Consider the following 18,454-nt stretch of genomic DNA (forward strand, 5'->3'; position numbering starts at 1 on the left):
TATTAGAAGTTTTTTCAACAGGGTGATTCATGTCGAGACTGTGCAGGTTAACCACTTAATCCATCCTAAAAATGAGGTCAACCCAAAACTCATAATGAATGTTAAAGTTAAAGTTAATTCCTGAGAAGAAATAGAATTGTTAAATCTGGAGTTTTTCCCATGCATACTCAGTGTTCCTCTGCAGAAAGTTTGAGATATTTTCCTTTGAACTCAGTGTTCCTTCCTTTTTTTAACGGTTGAAGCTAATTTTAGAAAAACATGAGCAACACAATTTTTCCAGATGTGTTGGAGAGTTTATTCTAGGCAGTATACATGGATACCCTGCATTTGTAACCTTGATTATGCTGCCACCCAGCGTCGACCTCGGGTTGTTTACGTCATGGATTGACGTAACGATTTCCTATTGTTCCAGCCAATCAGCTGCCAGTGGCGGAGTCGGTTTGAAATTGAAGCGGGGGGAAGACGGAAGAGAGAAGAAGGGGACAATAATAAACACAAGGAGACTATGAATGAACACAGCCCGGATTTGTTTTTCTCCCCCGAATGGATTTATATTTACTTTTAATCAACATACTGAGCCGTACTTTCGCCCGTTTTAACACTGAACATATTTTCCATGTCGTGTTTTGTGGGCTAAAGAGCTAAAAGCAACCGGAGTGAAGTTGCACTTGGCTAACAGCTAGCTTAAGCTCATTTGAACCGTTTTTTTTTAACGTGTCGTCATTTAGCCATGTCGTTATTTAGTGTACAGGCGAGAAAGCACACCGCGTATTATGACCAACTTATGGCAACTTCCACGTCCAGGACGGCGGGCAGAGAGCAGCCGGCAGAGCGAAAAGCGACGCACTCAACGGCTTCATCCGGGGACTCTGCGTGCGAAGACAGCAGGTCGTCCGATAGAAGCCGACAGGTCAACAGGACGTATGTCGTCTCCGCGCTGTCAAAAAGCCGACTCACTCTGCAGAGGAGGTCAAGGAGGAAAACGGCTGAGAAAACCATGGTCGAAAGCAGCCAGAATACCACGCCGGTTCCGGAGAAGAGGCTGACCCTGCAGCGCAGGACCAGGACTCCCTCCATGGATAAAAGCGCACCTGGGCAGAGTGGGGTCAGCGGAACCGGCCTGCGTCCGACGCCGAAAGTTCTCAGCGAACCAAACGGCAGGACTGCAAGTTTATTCAGGTCTGCGAGTTTAAGAGAAACTGCCTTCAAGAGCAAAGCAAGAGCAACTGTGGAAACCCAGGGAAGGCCTGCGCAGAGCAGCACGCCCTCCTCCTCTTCGTCCACAAGCAGGCAGCTGGAGGACCAGGCCCACACCTTTAAAACCCCAACCAAGAGGACCCCGTTTGAGAAAATCGCCGCCAAGAGAGACGTGTTCGAGAGGATGGCAGAGAAAGACGCTCCCAAACTGGTGGCGGTGAAGTCCGCGAGTCTAGAGAGGCCCAAATCCCGAGCACAGCAAGCGGGAGGCACGACACCTCTCCCGGCTCCACGGGTCAGCAAGGCGGGTGTGAACAAGCCTTACGCCGCGCTGCAGGTGAGAAAGACCTCCACCACCTCAAGTGCAAAGGGAGACATGACCCGGGCCAGGACCTCCGTTACTACCGAACAGCTCCTGTCCCAGCAGGAGTCATTAAAGATGGAAAACAGTGCAGTGACCGTCGCAGTCCGCGTACGGCCGTTCAACGCCAGGTTTGTAATGCAGTGTGTCTGGAGTGGAAATGGTGCAGGAGTAGGTGATGTGTCTTCATTCAAAGGTCACTGCTAAGCCTTCTGAAGGTGCCACCTGCCTAATTCAACTAAACTAAGGTGTAGTGCGATACAGTGTATACTGTACATGTGAAGATCATCTCATTAATTATAGGAAACTTTCAGGCATTTGTCAAATTTAAAGAACTCTGAGAAATAAAGCAATTAATGTTAAAACATAAACTATTGTGTAGTCCTTTGATAGTTGCCATTGATAGTTGTCAAGTAAAAAGTTACAGCTGTGATCATCATGCATGCAAATATCCTTTGTTTGCAGCATAAATCACAGCAAAAAATCTTTTTTTTCTTAAATAAAGTAAATGTTTCTATTCTGTTACAGGGAGAAGGCGGAGAAGGCATTGCAGGTAATCTTCATGAACGGCCAGGAGACTGCTGTCCAGCATCCAGACTCCAAACAGAACTACTCCTTCAACTATGACTTCTCCTTCTGCTCGGTGGATGAGTGCGACCCTTCCTTTGCCAGCCAGCAGACCGTGTATGAAACACTGGCCAAACCTCTGCTGCTGAGGGCCTTCGAAGGATTCAACACCTGCCTCTTTGCTTACGGCCAAACAGGCTCTGGGAAGTCGTACACGTGAGTATTTTTTATTTTTCATTGTTTTCTCCATTGTTTAATCAGTCAATAATCCATGTTATTATTGTATTTAAACCATTGCTGTTTAGGATGATGGGCTTTGGAGAAGAGGAAGGCGTAATACCACGATTCTGCCAGGAGCTTTTTTCTAAATTGGCATCCATGGAAAATGAAGAGGTACAATGTCTTTGAATTATTTATCTCTGGATAAAAACGTATTTGATGATAGTTAATTAACTGTTAATTCAGGGCTGCAGTTTTTCCTTCAGAAAACTTATGAAGATGTGTACCTGTACAATCTTTTTTTTCTCTCTCCTGGTAAACATAACTGATCATTGGGTTTCAGGTAAATTGTCATGTAGAAATGAGCTACTTTGAAGTGTACAATGAGAAGATCCATGACCTGCTGGTGACCAGAGATGAGCCAAACCAGAGGAGGATGCCTGTAAGTAGTTTTTCAACTACATTTTCAGATACACCAGCTACTTTGCCCATTTGGAGAATAGAGCATTCTGGGAGTTCCCTGTAAGATCGAGATAGCATGGAACATCACATGATTGGAAATTTGAGAGATGTACACTTCCTGATAATGCTTAATGCACGCACTTTTGTGTGTTAAGTGGATAGAACAATAGCCTGAGAATGTATACAGATAAAAAAAACCCTGTTTGTGTTTCCAGCTGAGGGTGAGGGAACATCCAGTCCACGGCCCCTATGTCGCTGACCTCTCTGCGTAAGAAACCTTTCACTTTCTTTTACTTTAGCACTTTTCATTAAAGGCCAAGATAACATTCTTGATTGTTGTGATTTGCAGAGTTGCTCACTTTGGTTATTTATTCACAGGAATATTGTGAGCTCCTACAATGACATTCAGGTAGGCTGAACCCACTATCTTCTTCTTTTTGATCCTCACGGCCTTTAGCTGGATGTTGATGTCTTGAGTCAAGTCACAAGAGAGATTAACATAATTGGTGGTGTCCTTTTTTAGGGTTGGCTGGGGCTTGGCAACAAGCAGAGAGCCACGGCAGCTACAGGAATGAATGACAAGAGCTCCAGATCTCACTCCGTCTTCACCCTGGTGATGACCCAGACTCAGGTATGGCTCCTCAACGTTTCTGTATGTCGCACATCGTGAATGTTATGATTATTTATACATTTCACTGCATAAATTGAATTGGGGCATCTTATGTTTAGCACAGTGTTACACATCTAATCAGGTTGTTTGTGTGCGCTCGTGTACAGACTGAGTTTGTGGAGGGCGAGGAACACGACCACAGCATCACCAGCAGAATCAACCTTGTGGACCTGGCAGGCAGCGAGCGCTGTAACTCGGCCCAGACCAGCGGAGACCGACTCAGGGTAGGCAGTGCCACACACACACACACACACACACATACACACAAACACACCTTCTATTGGTGGTTATTTTTCTCCATTTCATATCATTATTAATTCAATATCTTTCTCTTATTTGTCACCATAGGACTTCACTTTGACTCCTGCAATCTGATCTTGACATTTTGAAACCTAAACAATGAATGAATTAAAAGAAATTGACTGCATGAATCAATAACAATCCGTTAACCTTTAGTTATACCCTCCTCAATTGATCACTTGGGATTTTGAGGTTTCAATATTGTGGTTGTATTCAGACTCATTCGCTCATTATCTTGCAGAGGATGCTTTTTTGGATTTTCATAAAACGGCACGTTTGCTTCAAAACAAGAAATGCCAATTTGACTTTGTCGTTGTAGGAAGGCGTGAGCATCAACAAATCCCTGCTTACCCTTGGAAAGGTCATCTCTGCCCTGTCGGAACAGGCACTGACCAGGAAGACGGTCTTCATACCGTACAGAGAGTCTGTCCTGACATGGTGAGAGACCAGAATGCTTTACACATGTAGCTGCTATAGGACACACTTTTTTTTCATGCAATGTAAGAATGTTTTGTGTGAACAAAGAAAAATCCTGCATATGATACAGATTTTCACAGTATTTATACAATTGAATACATTGACTGAAATACATTTGTTATAAATGGGGTGCCTGTTGAATTTGTTTAACTGAAAAGACAATAATGCCAAAATAATATATTCTTTTTTTTACATTTATCTCTACTAGTTAAGCAGATCTCTTTTCCAATTTTGGATTACACTGACCAAGTCCCATTTTCCTCTCCCACAGGCTGTTGAAAGAGAGTCTCGGTGGTAACTCCAAGACAGCTATGATCGCCACAGTGAGCCCAGCCGGCAGCAATGTGGAGGAAAGCCTAAGCACTCTGCGCTATGCTCAGCAGGCCCGCACCATCATTAACGTGGCCAAGGTCAACGAGGACACCAGCGCCAAGCTCATCAGAGGTCAGCCACTCAAAATACCCACATTCAAAAATCTCTGTTGCACTTTGTTTTATGTCTCTCTCTATATTTGTGTCTTGCTCTTGATCTCCTCCATTGATCCCCCCCCCCCCCCCCCCCCCACCTGTCTGCCTGTCCATCAATCCATCACAAGCTTATGCACTACCCTTTTCAATTAAGACTTGGCCCTAACCTTGCCTCCAGGCCGTATTTATGCACTGTCAGCCTCACATGGCAGATAACTGTCATGCAAGTATTATTTTTCACAAGATGATTGTGCTGCTGTTTGACATTTTAAGCACTAAGGGGAGCTCTTGCTGCAGATTTATATTCTCACACCGCCTGTCAGAATGTGATCCTCTACAGAGTTAATGACTCAAACGTTACAAATTGGGAAAGTTGCTCAGTAAAGTGTTTTCAATAAGTGACCATGGTTCACTGTTCAATGAAAAAAATCGGAATATATCCGCAGCTGCTGTTATAGTCACATGCAACTCACTTGAATTCCTCATTGACTGGTATTGGGTGTATATTTGCTTTTAAATGGTTTGACATTAGCTTATATCTATAGGAACATTTGGACAATCTTTGTGTGTTTTCAGAGTTGAAGGCGGAAGTGGAGAAGCTGCGATCAGCCCAGATGAGCTCCCAGGGCATCGAACCAGAGAGGGTCAGGCTGTTCCAGCAGGAGATCTCTGGCCTGAGGAACAAACTCTGTCAGCAAGAGAGAGAAATGGTTGAGGCCAACCGGTCAGTATCACGGCAATAAATCTAACTTTTTCCATTGAATTTATCTGGCGAAAACGGGGTGAACTCAGGTGTTGGATGGAAATATAGGCTGTAACACATTTTTGTGAAACAAATACTCTCATCAGATCTGATGTGATTTAATTTTATGTTATATTTTACCTTATCTTCTGGCAGGGCATGGAGAGAGAAACTAGAGCAAGCTGAAATCCGCAAACGTGAAGAGGCCAAAGAGTTGCAGGTATGTTTTTGAGCATAATATTTATTATCTACCGTATTTATTTATTTTTTTACCCTTCTACAGAAATGCATTAGTTTCATTTTAACTGTGCTATCATCTACAAAGTGCAACCGATATTATTGTTTATACACACTAATGAGAGGAACTTTATTGTTTTCAGAAAGCAGGTGTGACATTCAAAGTGGACAATCGTCTCCCTAACCTGGTGAACCTGAATGAGGATCCTCAGCTGTCCGAGATGCTTCTCTACATGATCAAAGAGGGTCGAACCACAGTGGGCAAGCTCAAGTCTGAGTCCAGGCATGACATCCAGCTGAACGGAGCGCTCATCGCTGACCAACACTGGTATAAAAAAAACAACAAAAAACATTTTCATATTTCATTTTTTCATGTTTTGCTTTTCCATTTAGCCATCTTTGTTATCTAGCTATTACCTATCTTTGCTACAGCAGGCATTCAACATGAACATTTTATAATTGCATTTTCTTGGTTTGTTTTAGTGTCATAAATAGCATCCAGGGCACTGTCAGCATCATCCCCATGGACATCGCCAAGACCTTTGTTAATGGAAACCTCATATCTGAGTCTACTGTCCTACATCATGTAAGTAGATCCGAAAGGACTGATCTGAAGTGTATACTATTATATATTATACAATGGAGCAACTAAATAAAGATTTCTACAAAGGCTTTCTTTGTGCTAATATCTACTTTTGCTATAACCTAAACTAAAGAACCCTTCTCATCTCTATGTTTATGGTTTCCAGGGCGACAGGGTGATTCTTGGTGGAGACCACTACTTCCGCTTCAACCATCCGGCAGAGGTGCAGTCTGGGAAGCGTGTGTCTTGCTGGACGGGCGCGGGCGATGGCCACAAAGACTTTGAATTTGCCAAAAATGAGCTACTCGCAGCTCAAAGAGCTCAGTGAGTAGAATAGAGCAGATCTATTTGCGCAAAAATGGTGTCAAAATCAGAACTCCGTTTAAGCCATGTTTGTGTCTCCCAGGCTCGAGGCAGAAATTGAAGAAGCCCATTTAAAGGCCAAAGAGGAGATGATGCAGGGAATCCAGATGGCAAAGGAGGTGGCCCAGAAAGAGCTGTCTGACCAGAGGGTGCTTTATGAGGACAGGATCCGAGCCCTGCAGAGAGAGCTGGTACACCAAACGTTCTATTTCTCTCTCTCTCTATACTCTTGCTTTTTATTGAACAGATGAATAATTCTTCTTCCTACTCTTACTGTAATATTAGTGTGTTGACATTCTACAAATGTTCAGCTCTACTGCTGTCATAGTTAGTGGAATATGTGCCAAACTGACTTGTCTTAAAACCCGTGGACTATATTGCACCCTGTCAATTTCTGACAACCTATACTTAGTAATGCCAAAATATAATTTATTCAGAACGAGGAGACTGAGCGGAAGCGTCGGCAGGAGTTGGACCAGCAAAGTGTGGCCAACCAGATGGCAGAGCTGAAAATTGCCAAGCTGGAGCTGGAGCATGAGGTGGACACCCACAAGAAACGCAACCGCCTGCACCAGGAGGCTCAGGTCAGGACCCAGAACGCCTGGGAAGTTACATTTCTCTCTCTCACTTTAATGGAGTTCACTAGTTTAGGTTCCAGCAATGTTTTTTCTTTGTGCTGGAAAGGTTTTATTTGGTCAAAAAAACTTCCTCACGCACTTAGTTGTCTACTTTGCTTTATCCTGCTGTCAATTTGAATATGAACAATGTTACAGATCTGATTTATTGCCCTCACACAGATGGGCTAATCCCTTTTTTCCATCTGGAAAGACTGCACATTCAGACAACTTGATCAACATTGTGTGCTACAGCATAGTGGGTGGTAGAGCTGCAGTATTTAAGACAAGAGCAGGACCTTTTTAATAGATCTTATTTCAGCGAGCGTTCTGCATATTTTTCCCCTTTCAGAAGTCAGTCCATTGGAAATCTTTCTGCATGAAACCGTAAATGACATCATCGCCTCTTATTCGCCCATTCTCCTGATTTCTGATGATTTTTAAAAAGAGCTTCAGAACCGTGAAGAATTATGCTGACACCGGGTTTTATGTTTAACTGATGGACCATTTGGGATGAGTGTGGGGGAGCTTGGCTTTAGGGCACAATGTCTCGGCCTGGTGGTTTTTAATGTTGTGTACATTACGATGATTCACTCCAGGCGATGGAGGAACACCGTGTGTGTCAAGCGAAGATTGTTGACGCCCTGGAGGCGGAGAAGCGAAAGATCAGCAAAGAGCTCGAGGAGATGCAGAAGAAAAGAGCCGTGAGGCAAAACCACACTCTCCGAAATGGTGAGTCCTTTCAAGTCACTATTGAGCACATATCAGAGCCACGGTGGCAGTTAACACCATATAAGTAGACTTCCAGATTTGTCCTTTTTTAAAGCCAGAAACATTAGAGAAGGACACCCAAAATAATCAGTCCAGCAGAGGAGGAGGCAGAGAGGTCATATAATGTATCTGATTTAGTAAATTATTGTGAGATATGGTGGTCATTTTAAAGTAACACTATACGATGTATAGACATAATTTAAATCTCACTTAAATGCATAATTGTTATGTATTATCTATTCTGTATAGATAATGTATCTAATTGTATTTAAACAGTTCTTATAGGGTGAAGTCCTACCAAATCAGGCTGAAATAAAGACTAAGCCAGATGCTCTTTGACTCAGTGCTGTTGGTTGTGGTGAAGTTAATTTCTGTATTTCAGTCTCTCCACAGTGGGACGCCATGAAGTTGTCAGTGATGATTGAGGAAGCCAATAAGATCAGTGCTAAACTGAAGAAAAACACAGTCTTCAGCAGGTATGAAAATATCACAGTTTACAGAAGATGTGATTTATTAGAAAAGTTCCCAACGTGCAAGTATCGTCTTCATTATCATAAGCCCAGAATCACTTGACTCTCCTCTGTTGCAGACACGAAAGCTCTGAAGATGAGAACCTGGGGCAGGGTGGTCTGCCACAGGTGCGGGTTCAAAACAAAAAGCTGGGGATCACAACGTTCTGGAGCTTAAACAAGTTCCAAAACAACATTGCTTCTATGAGGGAACTCTATCAGGTTTGTCTTAAATCAGTTCTGCCTTTCACATTATCACTTTTTTTTTAGATTTTAGAACATTTCCTCTAATTAAAACATTTTAAATGACAGTTGGATTAAAATGAAGCTGATATAGAAACATCCTGGACTTTTATTAAGGTTTTTACACAAATTCTAAATACACCTATACTGGGTGTCACAAATGTTCAGTGGTGAAAACCCTCACAGTTAGCCAAGTGTGGTTTAATGTTTTCCTCCACCTGTTTTAAGACTGGCAGATTGGATGACATGGAAACTCCAGGGTTTTTGCTTGTTTAAGGTGTTTGTAAGCCAAATGTATGAGATCATCTCAAGTTTCCTCTGATCTTTATAGAATAAGGGATGCAGAGAACATGTGGCTGCATACTATAGACACTTTTTTATAGAATATTGTGTCTAGAATGTAGTATGACCATAACTTTGATACAACCACTAAGATATTTATACCCTTAAGAATCTTAAAATTAAGAATTTGCAATGACGACTTATCGGCTCAAGTGCTAATTGCTAATTCCCCATGTGTTTTGACCTAATAAAAAGTCCAGAATTAGTTTTTTTTTAATTTCATGTATGACAGAGTGATGCTGCCCCACTTTGCTGTGCTTTTCTCATTAAGCTGAGTAAATGAGACCGGGCATGTCAGCAATAGTTTACTCTCCGCAGGGGGATTCCGCCTCTAAAGATGACGACGTGTTTTATGACCCTAATGATGAGTGGGAGCAGGATATATCGGCCTCCTCTGCTTCCACTTCCTCCTTCTCACGCCGGAGGTAATTATCCAGCGCTTCCTCTTTCCCCCTATCCATCAATTCCTCTTCCCGGCACATGACATTTACACCTTTCTGCAGACTTGCTGAGTATTCTCATTCAATTACTCAACATGTGTAAGTAGGCAAGTGTTCAAAACACCTTGGGGGAGTACAGGACCGTCTCTGGGTTTGGATAGATCAGATGTGTGGCTCTTAAAGCCACAGCCTCCCTCTTTAACTGAACACCGCTTCTTGCACTCGTTTAAAGAACGTGTCAGGCAAATGGATGTACTGTGTATACGGAACACCAAAAGTAGTTTTTTTTCAAACTGTTTGGAAGATTTTTGGTTATTTTCACAAAATCCTACTTTCCTCCAATGCGAATTACCACCTGGCACATATTTTTGACATTCAACACATCCGTCTTTCTCTCATGAAAAGTTGATGTTAAGTTGCTGCCCACAGAATATTTCATTCTTTATTATTTCTCCTGTGTTTATTATTTTCATTTCCATAAATGTTTTAGAAAAGGAAATGGAACTAAGGGTCCCTGTGTTTTTCACTCTACTAACCACAACCTAAACACACACACACACACACACACACACACACACACACCTCTGGTACGTGCAGAACCCCCCGAACATTTTCCCCTCACATTGTCGTTATTCTTGTGAAGCATGTTTACGGGGCTCGCGGTGGTGCCTGAACTACCAGGAGAACCGGCCAAATGACACATGGCACAGGCTGAGTGGCTGACTCCATTAAACCCATGCCTAAGCCTAGCTGTCTACTGTCCACCCCTCCGCCAGGTTGTTATGTATTCTCCTGCTGAACTCATTTAACCCCACATGTGTTAAACATGCATTCTTGCAAAGCAAAACATGAAACCCATGTGTAAATATGCCCACTCCACACATTTTTAAACTTTTATTTTTATGTGGGTGCAAGCCACGAGTTTGCTTTATCTGATAAATAAACCAAACAAACTCGCAAAATGTCAATAAAAGAAAAGAAGTTTAACTTCTGAATTCAAGTTTCTATTTTATACCAAAATAAGATGAGTTTAATTTCCTTGTTGACTTATTATAAATAACACCTCATTCAAACTGGACAGAAACAAAAACAAAACTCTGCAACAAGTCTTGATAAATACATTTTGAATTCACAGAGCAAGATGTAGCCAACTCTACATGCTCCGTCTCTCTACTGTGCCGGCTGTGTACCGTCTACTTATGTGGAGACACATTACAAATTTGGCAAATTACAATTACAAAAGTGACCCTGCTGGTCTTGGGTTGTCTTTTCCAATTTATATTCGTTATCCTGAAGAAGGTTCGCCAGGAGGAAATTCATTTAATGCATAGTAACGCACACACTCAGCTTGCAGGGTCGCCGCCAGCGTCCACGAGCATCCAAAAAAACGCCAACATTCATTACAGCGGAATGATTCTGTTTCTGTTGGCATTCGAGGGTAATTTAAGCAAAGACTCCACTAGTCTGGGTTTGTTCTCGGCAGCTCAGGTTCTGGAGGGTCCAGCCATTTCCTTCCTGCAGCAGCTGTAGCCTTGAGCGGACTCTCCAGCTGAATATCTGATTTAGCCAAATCACTGTAAAATGCACACAGTATGAAATCCGTGTCCATAACTTCCTCTGCTCTCATATTTTGAGATGCCATTTTTTCGCTGTTTGGAAACGTAAACTCGAGCAAAGAGAACAAGGATGTTATTGAATGGCATTGTGTTACACCGCTACAAAATCTCTTACTTTCCACTAATGACACCAGCCTCGTGCTAATTTTGCAGCTGCACCCTAGAAACACAGAGAACATCTGCAAAAACTGCAGGTGTTTTTCACACTATATCTCTAACTCAGATAGATGAAAATAAGGGTGAAAAACGACACTTTTCCCCTTTTTAACTGCTTTTAAACCGACCTCAACAGTGGTTCATTCAAAGAATTGGCACAACAAACCTTGAGCATAACGGTACCAATGAGTGTAATTGTTTTTGCTCTCAGTGTTGTAAGAAACAGATGAATTCTAGGTACACAGGAGCGCCGCGTGTTTCTGAATGCGGGCATCAACATGCCTTGTAATTATAAAGGATGTTTTGCTTCTTGTTTGTTTGGCATCAGGAGCAGGAGCTTGTTGAAAAGCAGGAGAATCTCAGGGCGTCTCTACGAGATCCGGGTCCATCCTATTCAGAGCCTCCACAACAGCTCCTCACAGTCCGCTGGTAAGACACTGAACAAAGTTACTTGAATATTTATCCTTTCTGATTCACACCATAGTTTGAAAAGCCGTTTTCACTTCAGTCATTGTGATGGAAATGTATGTAGTCGAAGCAAGGAGACCTCTGGAGATGGTAGATGTCTTATGCAGAAATATTTATTGATGCTCGATGATCAACGTTAGAATAAATGTTTGAGCAGTACAACAGTTATCTTCCACTGAGGGAATCGGGTATAGGGAAAATTCCCTCATAGTCATGATTTGCCAATGAATTGTCTGCACATGCCGAACTCTTCAGTGTGTCTGTCCCAGGGTTGATGGGTGCGACCAAGCCGCCCTCCACCCATTCCAGCAGCACAGACTCTGCCATGCCCGGCATCTGCAAGGAGCTGATTGGTCAATCGGTCGCTCGTCTGCGTGGGTATAATGGGACGGAAGAGAGCATGGCGGACAGGTTGGCTTCTGATCTCTACTCCATGTACGCGGCGGTCCAAACCATCTCTGACCTTTACGACAGTCTGGATGATGACAGCCAGGAGAACGGTGAGATTTAAAGGAGCAAGCTGATGGGGATCCCAATAAATGAACTGAAATATTTAATTTCCTGATAAATTTCTAGGTAACAGCTTTGGAAAATGACATTTGACGTTGGAATCATTCACAAAATGTGTTCTTCTACACGGAAACTTTCCATTTATTACTTTTCTTATTCAAACCTTTTTAATCCTTTCAGTAATATTCAGTATTTTTCCAAAAAATGTGCATCATTCAAGTTAATGGACGAATGTGTCTAGTTAATGATCAAATTTGCCAAAATTGCATCTACAATTTTAGGTAAAAATGTTGGGAAATGTGTGGTCTTCCATACAACTAGTTAAGTTTGACACACACACACACACACACACACACACACAACTTGGACATTCTCAGACCATTACTTCACCTTACATACAGATTACAGCCAGCAATGCGGGGTAGCTTCAGCTTTTGAAAAAACTGTAAAATATTCCACATCGTTCATACATTATTGGTATTATTCAACTTTTCACGGACATTCATACAAATTTAAAACATTCCCACCTATTTCAACCATCCCTGCTACTTCACCTTCGTACACATTACAGCCAGCATTGCAGTGTACCAAAACCCATTCCCACCTATTCAACTATTTCTTCTACTTCACTTACTTGTGCATTTAAATGAGCAATTCAGCGTTGTGTTTGCTTTTCAGCATCAGAAGTTGCTTTTCTATATTTTCTACGTAATTCGGACATTGCACAATAAAAACAAATACTATTTCAGACTATTCCAAAAGGTCCCCGAAGGTGAACCTAACTGCTATTTTTGGCTTTTTGTCTTGCAGTGTTCCTGTGCAACTCGGTTGCCCAGACTCAGTTGGTCAAGGCCACCACAGCCATAGAGAGTGCAGTGTTTGTTACCATGCAGTGCTTGGCCAGCGTTAAACCCACCTCCGGTCACCTCTACACCATCGCTGAGGAACTCAAAAGCCAAGTCAAGAAGATGGGAGGATTCTTACAGCTGCTCATTCAGGTAAACACACAAAAATACCACACTCTGTTAAAATTGTATCACTTGTAGCAGAATCGGAGCCGAAAAATGATTTTCAATTTCGTGTGGTTTGGACGGATGGTGGCTAATCAAAATGTAGAGCATTAATTGACGTGTTTTAGCTCTGAGCTGTCTGAGCTCTGTCTATGGAAATGGCTAAGCAGAGGGAATTCTCAACCTTGAACATAAATATATGGAAAATAAATCAGAATTTCTTTAACTCTAAACACACAATTTTTCCTCTCGCACTCCTGATTTTTTCCACATTCTCTTAACATTTTCATTTATTTACTGACCCTTCAGACTGCGTCGACCATGGCCATGACCGTTGGCTTGTTTGCATTGATTTACTGTTAAATCCATTTGAATTCAACCTGTTTCTCTGTTTGTTTGCGCTGACCCGATGTTGACTAAAGATGAGAATGTTCTCCCTCACCCAGGGTTGTGAATCTGAGATCACATCAATGGTGACGGAGGCACGGAGGAAGAGCAGTCGGTGCCTGGATGCAGCATTGCTTGCACTTGGCCACCTGACGACGGTGACGGGCATGCCACTGAACGCCACGGAGCTGGGTGTCCAGTCCACCGGCAAGGTAACACCCCCATTAATACCGCAGCAGCTACTATCTCTGTCAAAGCTCTGGTGTCGACTGTAATCAAGTCCCTCATCCACAATAACTGAGAATAATATATCAGCGGTGTGGATCTCACAGCAAGGACGTTGGGGGTGGGGGATTATTGAGCTTATGTTGTGGAAATGTGTAGGATATTTAGTTTTATTCACACAGCATAGCATATTAGCATATCTACATATGTGTATACAAAGAAATATTTGCAAAAAATCCAATTTTTAATAACACCCAGTCAGAGTGTAGATTTGTTCTCTGGGAAAAGTAGTTGGAAATCATCACAGGAATGATCTGATTTATTGGCCAATATTACATTAATGCAGAAATATCGCAATATGTTTTTTTTGTGTTATATTATGTTACTATTTCTTATTGCTTAATATCCTTTTCTGCCTCAAATAGCCAATATAAGTTGGACGATACTTCTCATACTCTGTTTTAAACCGTCTGCTGTGTTTGTGTCTTGTAGCTTTCACTGACTGACTAGGGAAGTGTTATCAAGAAATATAAATATGATTTATGTTATTTTGTGATGACATCATTTCAGCAATCGGTTGCCTCGTGTCTCCTGAGGGGGACCAATAAGGGCGTCGGCTCTCTCTTAGAGGAAAGCCTCACCATCACCAGAGACATGCTGAGAGAGGCTCAGCTGGCCTACCCCAGGAACCCAGTAAGGATCATAACCTGAATGTGTTTTTTCACACAAGTTATCGTTATTTAATTAGATTTTGTGTTGATGATTTAATTTCCGTAAAATAATCTCACAATGGGGTTTCATTGATAATCTATCTCTGCTTCCAGGTCCTGCAGAGCCTAAAATCCAAGGCACTTGACTCAGCCCGTGCATTACAGAACTACATGCACTCCCATATCACGGTGAGTTCCAACAGCAACTACAAAATAGGAGATATGTTAACATGGTAAAATTCTAATGCAATCCCATCAATGTCACCCTTATTGAAGTGTCATCAACAACTCCTCAACACTTCCCTCCCACGTTTCCTTATTTCCTGGTGTCCCCATGTGATTCTGAAGGGTCGTAAATTGCGAAACCAATTCAAATATAGAGTTGTGAGATTCCTTTTGGTGCGAGGTTGAGTAAGCAGACGGACTCTCAAGAAAAGTGATGATATTGGAGTGTGAGAGAAATAATTCTCCCACCAGTCAAACGGAGCTATTAATACTGTTATTCATTTGGGTAAACGGGCAGAAAACATGCTCAGCAAAGCTTCCCTGGCTATGTAAAGGTTAATAACAATCTTTCCTGAAACAGCCTTAAATGTAACAGATTACTACCACACACACACAGCACCCCCCTTTAAAGATGTCACTCAGCCTTTATTGGTCCTGTGAAGCTCAATGCTCTGCAGGCTTATCTCTCGGCAGTCACCCCTAGACGATCATTCAGGTGATGAATGTGTTGAATGAAATTACATCAGTCACAGCTAGCAGGCTTGTTTGCCGTTATCTTAGCCACACAAACTAGCAGGTTTTTTTTTTTTTTTGTCCAAACCATTCATTGACACATGGAGGCGTGGGGGCATTGTCCCCCACACAATGTCGTTGTAGTCAAATAAACCTGATTTATAGCCTGAGTCAACTACTTTCATAGTGATTTTGAGCGCCACATTTAACTAAGGACTGCACAGGTGCACGATCATGGATGTAAATGCATCTGGATAGTTTGCAGCTCTTCAAAAAAGGGCAATTAGTGGTTCAGATTTTGGTATAAACGGGGTGAAAAGGGTATTCCTTGTCAAGGAGTTCGGGAATCATCATTACCGTAAGTGAAAATGCAATTATATGAATGTGTTCCATGAATGTTCCTGGGAGTGGCAAAGCCTGCCCCCTATTTTGAACAACAATCAGAATGAATTAATGGAGCAATTGAACCTGGGAATCAGCCATAACCGTCTTGGTGGGGAAAAAACCCATGCCTTGTTCTTGTTAACTTGTACGGAGGAGCAATAAAAGCCTCTTGATTGGAATCATTCCTAACTGGCGTGGTATGAGCACTTCCCAGAACATCATTGGTAACAACAACATCAAGTCCTCCTGGCCAAGCCTACATTCACTTAAGGTGAATGAAGGCGAAGCATCTCAGGGTGTATGTGCAATGGAAAGGTACCCAGCTACCGAGCATCAGTTTTATTGGTGACGAGAGGTGCCTGCCGAAAGCCCAAAGGCTAATAAATGACAAAACCCTTCCCAGCCACATCCTACTGAACCTGCTGCCGTCTGGCAAGAGATGCAGTTGCTGTACCAACAGACTTCCGAGCAGCTTCTTAACTTTACCATTTTATGTATGAACTGCTTAAACCTGGCAATTACTAATTATACACCGGCATTTGTAGTTAAAGATATTAAAGGTAGCAAACTAAAAGAACTGTGCGCTGTAGTAAATGTTTCTTTTCCTCACATTTTCTCCTGTACTGTTGTGTACTTTTCTATGACATAAACATAATGGCCTCCTTCCCAGTTCACATCGCCATGGAAGCCCCATTCATTCAATGACATCATTGTGACACAACTGTGTGTTTGTGCGTGTTAGGCTCCTTACAGGAATGGGAAGTGACCACTACCCGATCCGTGGTTAAAATAGCGAGAACAGCTGGGAACATGTACCTGGGGGAATATTGGGATACGTGGTCCCAGTTGAGCTCGGTTGTTATAAAATTGAGTAATTGGATTTGTAATGAAATGAAATGATTTGGGTGACATTTTGGTGAAATTTTGTCCTGTTTATTTTGCTCTGTCTTGTATTTATTATTTGGGCGTGTTCATGTTCTCAAACAGGAAAGAGAGACTGATCCGGAGGAGAGAGAGGAGGAGGTGGAGGAGGAGGAGGAGGAGGCCTCGGCTTTCCATTTGCAGAAACTGAGGTCTACAGCATCCAAGCTGTTCCAGCTGAACAAAGCCATCAGACAGCTGCATTCCTGTCTGTCTGCCGTCCTGCGAGGTGAAGCTTCTGGCATACACACAAACCTGGCTGTAAAACTGAAACTCACATCCAGTGTAACTTACATTGTAGTAAAGCTACGGTATACTGTACACCCTTTGGTCAAAATCACTTGAAGAATCTAATCAACACAGAGTTGATTTCAGGAAAAGGTGAATAATAAGACTTCACGGATACATGAGTAATGCATTCCGTACCAACGTACAATTGTTGTGCTGTGACAGGTTGTTGTTTTTCCTGTTTTCACAATCTTTGCAATAATACCTGGAGTTTTAGATAGTGTGCTATCTGGCAGAGTGGCTATTGTTTAGGCGTAATTCCCCTTTATCTCACTTCTCATTCTGCTTTCAGGGAAGGACCGAGACTCCGACCTCGGCAGCTGCACAGAGCTGATCTCTTCCTCTGCCAAGGCTGTAGACGAGCTGATCCCGCAGCTTCCCCTTCTTCAGAACGTCATGGCCACGCGGGACGAGCTCCAGTCCGCCCTCCAGTCCCTGTCCACCTGGAACCAACAGGGGGCAGCGGAGAGCAGAAGCTCCACCGCTTCGGATAAGAGTGCGGAAGATGAATCGTTGAGTAAAGAGACTCACACTGCTGTTAGAAACCGAGTCGTGAGTAGGTTTGTGTACTCTCTTCCTCCGGGGGTGTCGTCCAAAGGCAGCCCGCACTGGGTGTGATTTTTATATATATATATGCGTTATGCTTTATGATGTGATCACATCATGTACGATTTACTGTAAAAAGGAAATGCTGATATAGAACAAATGGTTTGTGGGTAATTCCTGCACACTCGAGTGTACCCCAGGCAAACCGACTCTGCTTCCTAAATTTGGCCAATGGCTGCTTATTTTTATGGGCTATTTTTTCAATTACCAAGATGCAGATGAAACAAATAGATTCAATATGTGGACTCTTCAAAAAAACTACAGCAATGATTCTTACCAGCTTCACTTCTGATGTGGTGTTAAAAGCAATGCTGTCTTCAGTCGAGTTATTACACTAAGAGCTTTAAAGAACTGGGACAAAGACATAAGTCACCCGAATGTTTCCTTCATGATGGATGAACATAATTAGGAACAGTGATTGGCTGTATGGAGGATGCTCACATGTGCTCTACCAGAAACTTCTCTGCTGTACTCCATTCTTCAGAGGCAACTAAATGATTCTCTGTTTTATTTGTATTAATTAAAAATATGCAATATTTCAATATGCAGCAGCTCAGGTAGTGTTTTGTAAAAAATAATGACCGGTTTTCCCCCCACGCTGTGCTATATGTGATTTATTTCTTGTGTGAAGAAGGCATGTTATATTCCTTCTCTATTATTTGCATTAAAAGTGCTCTTATATTATATCTTATATGTACGACACTCTGCTACTATTTGCACTCAGGAGAGAAAGGGTCATTTTAACAAAGCAGCATTGTATGCTCTTTTTTTAGTCTTTTGCACCGCGTGGTAAAAAATTTGATATGTCAAAAATAATACTGCAACTTGTACTTCTGCAATAAATTCACATGGCTTGATTTGACAAGGACTC

At 42.3% G+C, this 18,454-nt stretch overlaps 1 protein-coding gene across 1 annotated transcript; it reads left to right on the forward strand.

Annotated features, from left to right (window-relative positions):
* The first annotated feature begins 459 nt into the window (after positions 1-459).
* kif14 (kinesin family member 14) lies at positions 460-18,426 on the forward strand. Its single transcript, XM_084012539.1, has 29 exons — positions 460-1,689; positions 2,087-2,341; positions 2,431-2,518; positions 2,688-2,786; positions 3,022-3,074; positions 3,185-3,215; positions 3,330-3,437; positions 3,584-3,700; positions 4,096-4,214; positions 4,525-4,697; positions 5,297-5,444; positions 5,619-5,682; positions 5,843-6,027; positions 6,183-6,285; positions 6,449-6,606; positions 6,689-6,836; positions 7,083-7,229; positions 7,859-7,991; positions 8,413-8,506; positions 8,620-8,761; positions 9,443-9,549; positions 11,665-11,765; positions 12,074-12,304; positions 13,125-13,312; positions 13,771-13,923; positions 14,507-14,629; positions 14,761-14,835; positions 16,756-16,918; positions 17,270-18,426. The coding sequence occupies exons 1-29, from the start codon at positions 731-733 to the stop codon at positions 17,593-17,595; spliced, it is 4,791 nt and encodes a 1,596-aa protein (XP_083868665.1). The 5' UTR covers positions 460-730; the 3' UTR covers positions 17,596-18,426.
* The last annotated feature ends 28 nt before the right edge of the window (positions 18,427-18,454 follow it).

Source organism: Eutrigla gurnardus, assembly GCF_963514095.1.
Source record: "Eutrigla gurnardus genome assembly, chromosome: 6".
NCBI lineage: Eukaryota > Metazoa > Chordata > Actinopteri > Perciformes > Triglidae > Eutrigla > Eutrigla gurnardus.

What these genes read in the sequence shown, in the direction of transcription:
- kif14 (XM_084012539.1), top strand. Translation starts at nt 731, where the DNA reads ATGTCGTTATTTAGTGTACAGGCGAGAAAGCACACCGCGTATTATGAC. An exon ending in CTCATCGCTGACCAACACTG is followed by an intron (nt 6,028 to 6,182) that starts GTATAAAAAAAA and finishes GGTTTGTTTTAG; the next exon opens with TGTCATAAATAGCATCCAGG. An exon ending in GTGTCCAGTCCACCGGCAAG is followed by an intron (nt 13,924 to 14,506) that starts GTAACACCCCCA and finishes ACATCATTTCAG; the next exon opens with CAATCGGTTGCCTCGTGTCT.